The 13,417-nt window shown below is 37.7% G+C and overlaps 1 protein-coding gene across 1 annotated transcript in view; it reads right to left on the bottom strand.

Annotated features, from left to right (window-relative positions):
* Positions 1 to 13,044, bottom strand: part of RNF128 (ring finger protein 128) — a 64,712-nt gene extending 51,668 nt beyond the window's left edge. Inside the window, exon 1 of the mRNA XM_037162210.2 lies at positions 12,305 to 13,044. Within this exon, the coding sequence (XP_037018105.1) occupies positions 12,305 to 12,797 (493 nt within the window). The 5' untranslated portion in view covers positions 12,798 to 13,044. The remainder of the gene's footprint in view (positions 1 to 12,304) is intronic.
* Between the last annotated feature and the right edge of the window lie 373 nt (positions 13,045 to 13,417).

Genomic DNA, 13,417 nt, shown 5'->3' with positions numbered 1-13,417 from the left:
TTTCTTTTGTTACTTGTTACTTATTCCTAATCTGTACCTTCTCCCCAAATACTTTATTTATTCATTTATTTTTTAAGGTTTTACTTATTTATTTTTATAGAGGGGAAGGGAGGGAGAAAGAGAGGGAAAGAAACATCAATGTGTGTTTACCTCTCATGTGTCTTCTACTGGGGATGTGGCCTGCAACCCAGGCATATGCCCTGACTAGAAATCCAACCAGGGACCCTTTGGTTCATAGGTTGTCGCTCAATCCACAGAGCCACATCAGCCAGGGCTTCCCAAAATACTTTGGATTGCAGAATTAAAATGTGAAAAACTTCAGCCACATTAGGTTATTAATGACTTTTCGATAGGAATACACAATAAAATATACAAATGATGTATTGTGGAATTGTACAGTTAAAATCTGTGTAACTTTACTTTATTAACTAATATAACCCCAATAAATTCAGTAAAATTAAATAAATCAATAACAAAGAATTGAGTGATTGCTATATTTGTGGTATCAAGATAAGTGTGGTTTGCCCTAGCCAGCATGGCTTAGTGGGTTGGGCATCAAGCTGCAAGGCAGAGGGTACTGGTTTTATTCTCAGTCAGGGCACATGCCTGAGCTATAGGCCAGGTACCTGGTTGGGTGCATGGGAGAGGCAACCAATTGATGTTTTTCTTGCACATTGATGTTTTGCTCCCTCTCTTTCTCCCACCCTTCCCCTCGCTCTAAAAATAAACTTAAAAATATTTTTTAAAAGTGTGATTTAAGTTATACTGGACTCAGGAACTGGTGTTTAAGCCATTAAGGCCTCAGGTTAGTTATATTTGACCATTAAATTATAAAATATAAAGTGGTATTAATACATTAGAATTGTGAAAATGACAGCTTTTTCTTATATTCAACTTTGAAAATTTAGTTTTCAGATATAATACATTAAAATTTATGAATAAATCCTTGATTTTTATCTACAAGTCAGTTAGGCATTTAACTAATACATTTTATAGTTTGTCTTAATGATTTTGCCTAATAGTTCATGAAGGAAAAGGGTGTAAATGGCTAACAATCAACTTTGAAACAAAGTGCAGATTGAGAGAGCTTCAAATCCTGAAATAACAGCTGCTCTATGATGAGGGTTTAGGCCATAGAAGTTTGTTGTCCAATAAATGGTCAGTTTTCATTATCAGACACTAGTAGCAAAGTTTCCTTATCATTGGTGGGGGGAGGGTACTATATTTTTTGAAAAACAATTAAATTCATAGTTGATTTAAAAATTCCAGGGGGACAGAAGAAGAAATGTGGTCATATCTTTTGCCAGACTTTAGAAATTTAGTACAGCCCTACTTTCTTCAGGCAAAAACTGCAATTCAGTGTTCTGATTCCCACTCCAGTGTTATTTTTGCTGCATTATGCTTCTTCCCTGTTTCAAACTCTAGTCTTATTTCTGGTTACTAATTTTTAAATAAAGAGCACTATTAAATTCAGAAATACCACAAAAAACAATTTGTTATTTTACAAATTATTGGACACTGAAGGAAAATAAGTTTTTTTGGAAAGAAATATATTAAAATATGGGATTTCCACCAAGATGGAGGCATAGGTGGAGTCATCGTGCTTTCTCCCACAACCAAGTTTAGAGACAACAAAATATTAGCAACAGAAAACACGGCCAGAACACAGAAAATTGAACTTTTCGGAAGTTCGATAACAACAAATTCTTCAGCCTGACCAAAGGGGCGAAAGCAGCAGCTGGCAGAGCGGGATTGCAAAGCAAAACTCGGTCAGACAGACTCAGGCGCGCAGATCCCAGGCCTGGGGTTGCAAGGGGCCGACCCAATGAGCAACCTAGTGAGCACAACCCAGTGAACGACCAGAGGATTCGGCGAGGGTGAAGGGCAGCGGGTTGACTGTGCTGGCGCATTCCTGCGCAGGTAGACCAGCAAGGGAGTGGGCAGTGAGATGGGACCCAGTGGGTCCCAGGGACTGGAGGCAGCAGAGAGGGCCACCATTTCCAGGCTCTGACCCCGCCCCCACATACAGCATCACAACCCAGCAACCCAGCCCTGGAGGCCCTGCCCCGCCCCTAAGGCTCCACTCCTCATACTTAACTGGCCCAAACAGACCAAAAATGGCTCAAGAAGATCTCAAAGCCCCAGAGCCCATAAATCTAAGTGATGAAAAAATAGCAAAACTTTCAAATGCATAGTTCAAAACACTGGTCATCAGGATGCTCACAGAACTGGTGGATTTTAGTCACAAATTAGAGGAACATATGAAGGCTAAACTAATTGAAATGAATGGCAATGCACAGGAAACCAATAGTAATGGAAAGGAAACTGGGACTCAAATCAAAGGAGTGGACCACAAGGAGGATAAAAATGACCAACCAGAAAAGAATGAAGAAACAAGAATTCAAAAAAATGAGGAGAGTCTTAGGAACCTCCAGGACATCTTTAAACGCTCCAACATCCGAATTATAGGGTACCAGAAGGGGGAAAGGAACAGCCACCAGTGGAAAACTTATTTGAACAAATAATAAAGGAGAATTTCCCCAATCTGGCAAAGGCAACAGACTTCCAGGAAATCCAGGAAGCTCAGAGAGTCCCAAAGAAGTTGGACCCAAGAAGAAACACACCAAGGCACATCATCATTACATTAGCCAAGATTAAAATGAAAGAAAGAATCCTAGAAGCAGCAAGAGATAAGGGGACAGTCACCTACAAAGGAGTCTCCATCAGACTGTCAGCAGATTTCTCAAAAGAGACCTTCCAGGCAAGAAGGGGCTGGAAAGAGGTATTCCAAGTCATGAAATCCAAAGACCTACAACCAAGATTGCTCTATCCAGCAAAACTTTCATTTAGAATGGAAGGACAGATAAAGTGCTTCTCAGATAAGATCAAATTCAAGGAGTTCATCATCACCAAGCCCTTATTATATGAAATGTTAAAGGGACTTATCTAAGAAAAACAAGTTAAAAAAAGATGAACAGTGAAAGGACAGCAAACTCACAGATATTAACAACCACACCTAAAACAAAAGCAAACCAAAAGGGCAGCTAGATCAGGAGCGGAAACAGAAATGAAGATCTCATGGAGGGTTAGCAACAGGGGAGTGGGAGGAGAAGGGGAGAGAAGGTACAGAAAATAAGAATAGACAGTAGGTAGAAAATAGATAGGGGGAAGGCAAGAATAGTATGGAAAATATAGAATCTAAAGAACTTGAGAAACATGGTCATAAACTAAAGGGGGGGAATGATGGGGGTGGAGGGGAATGAAGGGGGGAATAGAACAACTGTAATGGCTTAATCAATAAAATAAAAATTAAAAAATAAAACACAATAAAATAAATTGTTGAAATGGTTAAAAAAATAAAAACAAGTATACTTCTAATCTATAAAATTTTATTAGCCAATGTCACTCCAGTAAATTCAGGAAAATTTTTAAAAAGCAAGTAATTCAATTTTAATGATGTCTTAATTGCAATTTTGGTTGACCTTGTATGTTCTGCATATCATTAATAAAGTATAAAATAAGAACTTCATGATTCCTGTCTGCCTTCATTCTAATATTCCATCCTGTTTTCTAGAATGACAAAAATTATTGTCATCAGGTGAATCCAGTGTATCATGGGTGAAAACTGCCAATATATTGGTTTCTGCAAACTAAGTTGTTAAACTCAGCACTAATCTTAAGTATACAGAAAAGAATAAATATTGAAGAGAGCTGGTGAGAGGAAGAAAGCTTCTTATGGGAAAGAAACAAAAATATTAAGAAGGAGAGGTATGTGTAAAAGTAAAAAAAAAACCACAAATAGTGATACAAAGGGTAAAGCAAAGAGAAACACTACATGTTAAAATAGGAAAGGTCAGTTCTTCAGTGTTCAAGTTTCATTTTACATATTAAGAAAATAGTGTTAAAAAGAAAAAGGCCATGCTACAATCATATGTGTTATATATTCAAAAGGCCAAACTAATTCTTCTTTAAATTATCATAGTAGTCTGCAAATTATTTCTATTATGGAATATGCTTTGTTCCTATTGTTGGTATAGTCACATTACTATTGCTTTCTTTAGAATTTCTCAATACTATAGGAGTATTTGTTTTTTAATGGCTTATTTTTCTGACTATAAGTATAAAGGATACTCATTATAGAAAGTCAGAAAATACAGAAAAATAACCACCCATAATTCCGCTAACCAGAAATAACCAAGAGTGACATTTTGGTGTATTTTCTTTTTAAAAGCTGAGAGTTTAGTTGAAGGCAGCATTTAACTAAGCTATTTCAACATTTTATATAAAATGATAATGATTAATATCTTGAGACAAACATATACATACACATCAACAAGTAAGTTCTAGTACCATCATCTTTGAAAAAAGGTCAAAATAAATAAGGTTAGATAGGGTTTTGAAAATCACTGATTTATATCTAACTTGACCATTTAAGCATTAAAACCAAGTAAATCTTGTCTAGGTTGTGAACCTAATAGCCTCCATCAAGTCAGGCATGAATCATCAAACTTTGTTTTTGAAAGAAATCAATACTATAACAAGTCTATGGATAAATTCAAGCAGCAACTAACTATATACCACCATATATACAAAGATATACACAGTACCAATAAAGAAAAATATGGACCAGGAAATGGAATAACAACAAAGAGGCCTTGTCCTCTGCTATGCTCGAAGGGCTCCAAAGTGGGTATTAACAGCAAAATGTGGCAAATCTGTACTCGCTTAGTAACCACATCAAAGTGCATGCAGTATGTAACTGATGATCACTATAGTTAACTAGCTTCAGTGCAGTGAAAAGACACTGTTTTCATGGGTGACTAGGCTCCCACCACATGCTACAAGACATCATTCCCTCAAGTGGTAAAGTTGACAACTGCGCTGCTTCAAAAATTCTTCATCTTGGGGTATGAGGTAGTCTTGTGGGGTTCTGGTGCTATTCTGTTTCTTGATCTAAGTGCTGGTTAAACAGGTATGTTCACTTTGTGATAATTTACTGAGCTATCCACTAATGATTTCTGTACTTTCCTGGTATGTATTTATTCTTCAATTAAATTTACATGTACAAAAAATTATGTATACCTAGGCAATACCTGTGGTACCCTATTAAGTAAACTTTGGGGAAAACCCCAACAATAATTTACAGTTCAGTGGCCACCATGAAAAAGCAGTTTTAGTCAATGAGGTGTTACTTAACAAAGCAACACAAAAACTGGGTGCAAACCTCATTTGTGACAAAGATATCACCTCTAGGATTTTACGGGAAAAAATGAACTAAAGTACATATGGTGATCAAACCTTTCAAAAGACCAAGCAAGGCCACAATAGTGGACTTAAGTTAGATCAGATCAAATTTATGGTAAGTATAATTTTATGTAAACCTCTGTAGTGCATATTTTTCTTTTAAATGTTCCAATTCACACCACTGCTTGTGAACATTTTTGCACTTCCTTTCTCTGACTTGATGGAAGAAAATAGACAATCAGTCCCCAAAGACCACCACCTGCAACTTATAAGAGAACCCTTCTTCTATTTTAATTATTATGGGGAATTGCTTATAATAATGTGCAGAATACAAAATTGTACATACATTATATAATTCCTTAAATAATATTTATGCAGAACAAAAGAAGAAAATGACAAAAACAATTCCAAATGCTAAAATGGTCATATTTATGCGTTCTAATGTTTTCTTTTTAATTATAAATATTTTAATATCACATTAATACTCATGAAAAAATAATAATTATGATAAAAGCAGGCTACAAAGCTATACTTATACATGGAAAAAGAGATAGGAAGGAATATTAATGGTACTACCTTTGTGAAATTATGCATTGTTCTTATTTTTATTTTAAAACTTTTTGTATTTTCTAAGATTACTGCAAAAAGCATACTTAATTTTATAATAGAAAATAATTTAGAAAATGTCTTTGGTACTTTCCTCTACTTCCTCCATAAGCCTGGGAACAGATATTAAATATAACATTCTATATAAGATAACAGATTATCTTCCACGGACTGGGGTGGAAAGGTTATGTGCTTAGAAAAATAATTTTTAAGCTATGACCAAGCTATATTTCCTTCCTTCTTTCCTTCCTTCCTTCTTTCCTTCCTTCCTTCTTTCCTTCCTTCCTTCCTTCCTTCCTTCCTTCTTTCCTTCCTTCCGGTTTTAATATTATGGAACTCCACATTCACCAACATGTTCAATGGAAGCATTGTAATCAGAGACGCAAACTGAATGCTGGTATAAATCAAATTTTTTAAGTACTCAAAATTGGAAAAGTTGAATATAAAAACTCATTGTCACCATTTGTTTGTTATCTTGGTCATTTTACCATTTGAAACCCATAAACTGGCCCATGATGGTGATTGCCATAAAAATTAGGAAACTTGAAACCTTGAAGTATTTGTACACTCTTATTTCTCCTATTTTTCCTTAATTATTTTGTATATTCATACAAGAAGCACAGTACATGGCATACCACAGACCCCTGATAAATTCTCAGTGAATTGAATTTAAATCTTTCTATTAGATATTTTTCTACTGAATCTTATGACCCTTTGGCATTCTTGGGTATTTAAGGCAAGTCCACAAGCATTTCCAGAGCACACACAGAACAAAAATCCCCATGGGGAATACGAAAATTAATAAACATTAAAATGATTATGATCTAGTAGGAAGACAAAATATATAAACAAATAACTACCATCAAAATGCAGAAAGTAGTATAAGAGATAGAACACTAAAGGAGCAAAGAAAAGGGACTATTTTGTTTTTTGTGCAGGCTATGGTGGGAAAGGGAAAAGAAGGACTTGAGAAATACTTCAAAGATATGGAGAAATTTGTGTTGGGTTTTGAGGGATGGATATGTTTTGACCAGCAGAGCTGGGAGGAAAAGGGTATGTAAGGAAAAGTAGAAGTACAGGCAAAGGAATGATAATGGGAAAGGCAAGAGAAAGTTTAAGGATCAACATGAGAGAAGAGGCATATAAAGCTTTAAAAGTAGGTTGGGAATAGATTAAGAGTCTTTTGGGAAATGTCATCTAAAATTTATAAGTAATAGGCTTTTGAGCAATGGCATGTATGTGATGAGAGCTATGTTCCAGTGGCACTATGGAAGAAGAACTAGAAGAAAGTAACCACTGGAGGTAGGTAGACCAATTAGGAGGCTAAGCATTTGTTCCTATGAGAAGACACAGGAACTGAAAGCAGGGTAATAACAGGTGCAAGGGAAAGATGAACATACTGTATATTAGAAGACTTAAAGTGATAGAATCAACTGGATATGGCAGTTATTTATTGGAGGGGGATGTTGAGAGCCTAGGTTTGAACACAATGAAGAAGATGTGTTAGATGAATGAATGAATGAATGAATACAATAATAAAAATGAAACAGAAGAGAGGCAAGAAAAGCAAGAGACTCCTTGGGAGAGGGTTTCAAAGGAGTGGTCAACAGTATCAAATATAGTGCTGCAGAGATATCAAAAAGGATGTATCTGGAAACAGATTTAGGAATGGTACTTTACTATGGTAAATCATCACACCCAATCTCTTCTTATCCTCTTTTGAACTTCTCACACTACTAAAAAAGGTTATTTTCAAAGTCAGCATCCTAGGGAAAAAAAAACAGAATAAAAACTAAATCTCAGGTGGTTGATAAGTGACTGGGTGGTGATATATCAGAGTAAAATGCTCTCCCAAGTCTTTTGTGAATAGAAGAAAGATTGGTAGGATATTGAAAGAGAAGCATTTATTTGAGAAAAGAATGACAAACACAGATGTGTCAAAAGATCAATTTCTTGTAAGGAATGCAATTTATTCACCCTCTTCCTAAAGAGTTAAATTTAGGATTTCACATAATGTGGACTTCGAAGTACTCTAGGCTATTCATTTTCAAGCTGTATACTACAAACATAAGATTTAATTTGCATTTTCTAAATACATTTAACTATCTTAACTGTGATGCAAAAATTATAGTAGTTTCCTCTATACCAGGCACTGTCTTAAACTCTTTGTCTGTATTATTTCATTTAATTCCAGCAACCTTACAAGGCAAGTTTATTATTATGCCCATCTTACACAGGAGAAAACTCAGACTTAGGGAAGTAAAATAACTGGGCTAAGATTTTAAGAATAGTGACAGAGCCCAACCTTTTAATATGCTCTACTGTCTTCCAACAATGTATTGAAACAACTGTTTTCTACCCAATTATTAACTTAAACTACTTGGTTCATTCACTTTCTTACAGGCCTCAGCAATAATGCTTCTCCTGTCATCCCTTTGAATATGTTTTAAGTTCTTGTAAATGTGTTATGGATCATGACAGTTGTAGCTCTCCACAGGTCTTTCAATAAATTCATGACTGCACACGTTGACCTGGAGTAAATTGTACAAGCAAGCATCTACATCACTTGAACCTGTGGGCTATGCTCAATTAGATAGCATGCAAGGCTCAGACCCATCTGTGTGGTAAAAGCAGAGTAGTAACAAACGCATGTGTGCCTTGTCTCATTGTGACAATCCTATATTTTAGATGGCTTTAGTGCTTAGTCTGTTTTGGCTGCTTCTTATCTGATTTTCATAGTAGACATATGAATAGTAATTAAACTTTGAAACTAAAATGATCTCTTAATTTCCTCCAGATTTCTGGATCAACTTGACTGAAATATATTCAGTGATTATAAGACAAGTTGTTTATAAACATATACCATTTACAATGATCATTTATAGTGAAACAGAATTCACTGGATACATTGCAACGAAAATAATACTATACAGAAATAAACTGCATAGGTTGATGCAAGGCTACAACTAACTACCTTTTGTAAAATGTCAGTATACATAAAACAGCCTCATTTTTCCTAATCAGTTGCTCTAATACAGTGGAATTTCTCTCTGATAAACAACAGTTTTAAAGTAACCATTCTAAAACAGTTCTAAACCAGAACTAAACCAGTTAGTCCTATTAATGTGGAACATATGGGTCTTCATGGTCATAGGACTGTAATAGGTACTCTAATATGTCACAGTAATGTAATAGTGTGGATGGATGCTCAGCACAAACTGAAAGGCCAAACAATTCAAGCACAATCCCCTGAGGGAGTGGATGACAAGAGATTTTGTAAACAAAGTAGACAGCATTGGCTTTTCCACATTTGGTGGCCCTTGTGCAATTCATAGCAATATATATTGAGATAATCAACACTTACACTTCAGTCCTACGTCTCTGCCACTAAGATCCAAGAGAGGTCATTTTTGACCAAAGATTACAATGAACCCTAGGATTTATCTCAGGAATGAGCAAAACAAAGAAAACAGCCCTTTCAAAAAAAAGTTCAACACACGTGAATGAAATGCAAAGTGACTTTCCCCATGTTGAAAAGTAGTTTCTCCAAAAGTTTAAGGGAGAAATGGCATACTACACCTCAATAACTAGGCAGCTTTCTTAGCTAGTTAGTTTAATGGTAAATTTTGCTATAGTCATCATCTTAGATAATAATAAAATTTAAAGTACCAAAATGCCTTTTGGAATATAGTTTAATTAAGTGATCAATATTTATGGCTTTATTTCTACATAGTATCCTGAAGCAAAACAGCCATGTTTAGATTCCTAGTGTATTCGTGTCTTCCAAATGACAGTTGCATAATCATATATTTGTATATTAAATTTTGGCATCTTGTTAACATCGACCTATTATCATAACTAACTTTATTTCTTTGAGCATATAAAATTTTAATATATTACATCTTTAAGGAAAGCTTAGTAAGCATAACTAATTTTAATTGAGTGTTTATTATCTGCTAAGTAGTTTCCACATGTGGTCCTTAACAATCACAGCAATGTAAATATTATTTCCATCTTATGAATGGGGATACACAGACTCAGTAAAGTTAAATAATCTGACCAAGGAAACAAAGTTGCTGTATGTTAAATACAGAGTTTGATTCCCATTGACTACAATGCCTGTGCTTTTTCTAGCACACCATACTGTCTTTCAGTGAGGTGTAAGCAAGATGTACACAGAGTGCCTGGCACATAGTGAGAGCACAACAAAAATAAATTTTATTACCCCCTAAAACTATCAGATAAATACTAAACTTATAGCCTTAACAGAAATAGGATGAAAATGGTCTAAATAGAGACTCTTGAATTAAAGGGTATTCTTTAATTCCAAATCATTTATGCAAGTGAATCTTCTTTGGAGGAGACAAAGTCAAATCCTTGCATTTAGGTATCCAACTCAAATGTAAGGACTTTAAAATTTACCAAGTCCTTATTCTTCATTTTTATTAGCTTTTAAAAAGGAAGTAATGCCCTGGCTGGCATAGCTCAGTGGATTGAGCGCGGGCCTGGGAACCAAGCAACCACGGTTCGATTCCCAGTCAGGGCACATGCCTGGGTTGCAGGCTAGTTCCCAGCAGGGGACACATGGGAGGCAACCATACATTGATATTTCTCTCCCTCTCTCCTTCCCTTCCCCTCTAAAGATAAATAAAATATTTTAAAAAAGGAAGTAAGCACACACAAAAAACTCTTATAGACAAAGACAACAAACTGTATGGTAATTACCAGAAAGAAAGAAGAGTGGGGATGGGGAGGTAAGAAAAGGTATGATGGGGAGAAATGTGACAGAAGCAGACTTGTTTGGAGTGGTGAACACACAATACAATATACAGATAATGTACTATAGAATTGTACACCTGAAACCTACATAATTTTATTAAGCAATGTCACCCCAATAAAGTCAACAAATTTTTTTAAAAAAAGAAAAGGTAATTTCATTCTAATCAATGAATTAAGAACCAAGAGACATATAGTTGCTCCTTTAATGAATATAAAATCATATTGAATCCTAGAATTTTAGAGCTGGAAGGGATATTAGAGTTCATTTAGATCACTTTTGTCTCTACACTCTGCCAACTTGGCCTCCAACTCCTACCTCTGTAGTATCATTTGACTAGTAACTAGTACAAGGTCACAAAGCTGGTAGATACAAAGAAGAGACTAAGTCTCCTGACTTCCAATTCAGTCATCTTTCCACTGTGCCACCAGGCACCCAATGGAAGTGCTCTCTAGGCAGTGCTAAACACACTGCTTTAAGGAAAAAAAAAAACCTCTAAGTACTTAAATAAGTAGATTCATCTCTCCAGTGACTCCTAAATGGCTAATCCTATTAGCTAAACTTCACTGATGAGGAGGATGTGTTAAATTCTTTATAGGCATTATTTCATTTCATCCTCAAGGCAAACCTATGCATGTAGTTCTTTGTTCTTTCCCATTTGATTGATGAGGGAACCCAGACTCAAAGGCTTCAGATAAGTTGCCCAAGGTCACAGGACTAGAAAGCAATGAATCTGGAATTCCAAGGCCTGACTTGAGGCCCAGCTCTCAACAACTACAATATACTGCTATCACGTCGCTTCCTTTTCTTTCGTTCAAAATTTTATTCTTTGTTCTTTGGGGCTTAGAATCACTATACATATAGTCTGTATACCTAATCACAATTAGGGGAAAGGTTTCTGGAAGGATAACTGCAGAGGGAAAAATAGTAACCCACATTGTCTCTACAAATTTAAGATCCACTTGGACTACTGTTTCCAAAGTCTAGGCCTTTGCTATCCTCGTGCATAAACTTCTTTTTCCCAATAATACTAATAACCTCTTTTGTCACGCAATAACACTAAATCAGATTTTTCAAAGGCAAAGGAAGGCATGGATACCAACAATCACTTGGGACCTGTGATCCCTGGGTGGAGGAGAGCCCAAGAGCTAAGTAAATTTTCCACATAAATTGCAATGAAATTAACAAGGCACAGTAACACAATCTTGTACCTGATACTAGAAAACATGGAGAGAATAACAGGAAGAGCAGAGGGAAAAATTTGCTGTAGGCTTGAGGTTGTTAAACAGAAAAGAGTGAGGAAAGGATTTCCAGGCAGTCTTCTACCAAGTCATTTCAAAGCCAGTGCCCACCACTAACTAATCAAATGCAAGCCACCCCTGTGAAACATCAGGAAAAGGCAGTGCAAAGCGGTGCAACTCCTTTTCAAGTTGCCAGCCTCCACACTTTTCTACCACAGAGGCAAATTCTAAAGGATTTTTCCGTCCAATCCCCAAACCTCCCCCACGCTCAGGGTTAATCTCTTGGAGCAAAAGATCCTGCTTCACTTGGTGGGGACAGAAAGGGCTATCGTTTTCTTTTGGAACAAGGGGATAGAAGGAGAAGAGCACTGAGGAAAATAAGAGAAACTGGCCTTGAAAGGGGTTTGGAAGGGCACAATTTTGTAGCCGCACTCACCCGGGTGAGACATTGGGATGACCTCATTGCGGGTCCCAGGGAAGTTAAAGATGACGGCTCCTGATGCCCCTCTCTCGTAAGCCAGATGGATCTTGTGTGCGAAGGTGCAGCCCCCTCCGCGCTGGATGAGGGCCAGCCAAGAGACTTGCACGGTGCTTCCCCAGTCCCCTGGGACCGTGGGCACCGTGAAATTCGTGTGCGGGTTACAAGCATTGAGCGCCCCCGGCCCATCTGGCGGTACCAAAACCCCGGCTACCGGCTGGAGCGGCGAATCCTGGCCGTACACGCCCTCCTCGCTCAGCTCCCACACTGTGCGGTTCACTCCGGTGTGCGGAGCCCGCCAGGACACGTTGAGGTACGCTGTCCACACAGCTTCAGCTACTCGAGAGCTAGGGGCACAAGGACTCAGAGCCAGCAGGAAGCACCACGTCAGCAATCGGGAAAAGTCGCAGCCATCGCGGCAGCATACCCCAGCCCAGGGCGGTGGCCCCATGGCGCGCGCGCTCTGTGGTTCTCTAAGGCAGGTGACACGCGCCCTTCTTGCTCCCCTCAAGACCTTGGCCAAGACCTGGTGCGCACCAGGTGGGGAGGGAGCGGGGTGGGATTGGCGCCAGCAGCGATAGGTTCGAGCCCAGAGGCACGTAGCTTCGGTACAGACTTGCCGCAGAGGTAGCTCTTTGCTGCTCCAGTACCCTTCACTGAGGCTGCGGCAGCTTGGGGCTCTGGGGCTTTGGCATGAAGCTCCGCCCAACGGACTGGGGATAGAGGTAGCTGGGAAGGAAGGAAGGAAGGAAGGAAACTACAGGATCCGCCTCTTAAAAGGGTAACAGAATAGATAGGCAGTAGAGTAGGATCTGAGGCTGTGGCCGGGTGTGTCCTGTGGTTTTAGGAAAAATGCACAGGTGAAGAAATATAGAATCTGCGAACACAAAAAAAAGCTCGTTGATAACATTTGAGTCTGTTTTGAATTTCAAAAACACATTTTCTAAATCTTAACATTTGCCTAAAGTGTGTTTACGCCTTACAGTGCCAGAAAGTGAAAGTACTTCTAAAAAGCACAAATCAGAGAGTCTGGATTGCAGTCAAAAGATTTTGAGTAGGTGGGTGTTGCTG

This window comes from Artibeus jamaicensis, unplaced genomic scaffold, assembly GCF_021234435.1.
Source record: "Artibeus jamaicensis isolate MK-2021 breed Jamaican fruit bat unplaced genomic scaffold, CSHL_Jam_final scaffold_461, whole genome shotgun sequence".
Classification (NCBI taxonomy): Eukaryota; Metazoa; Chordata; class Mammalia; order Chiroptera; family Phyllostomidae; genus Artibeus; species Artibeus jamaicensis.
This window is presented reverse-complemented; position numbering and strand designations above follow the sequence as displayed.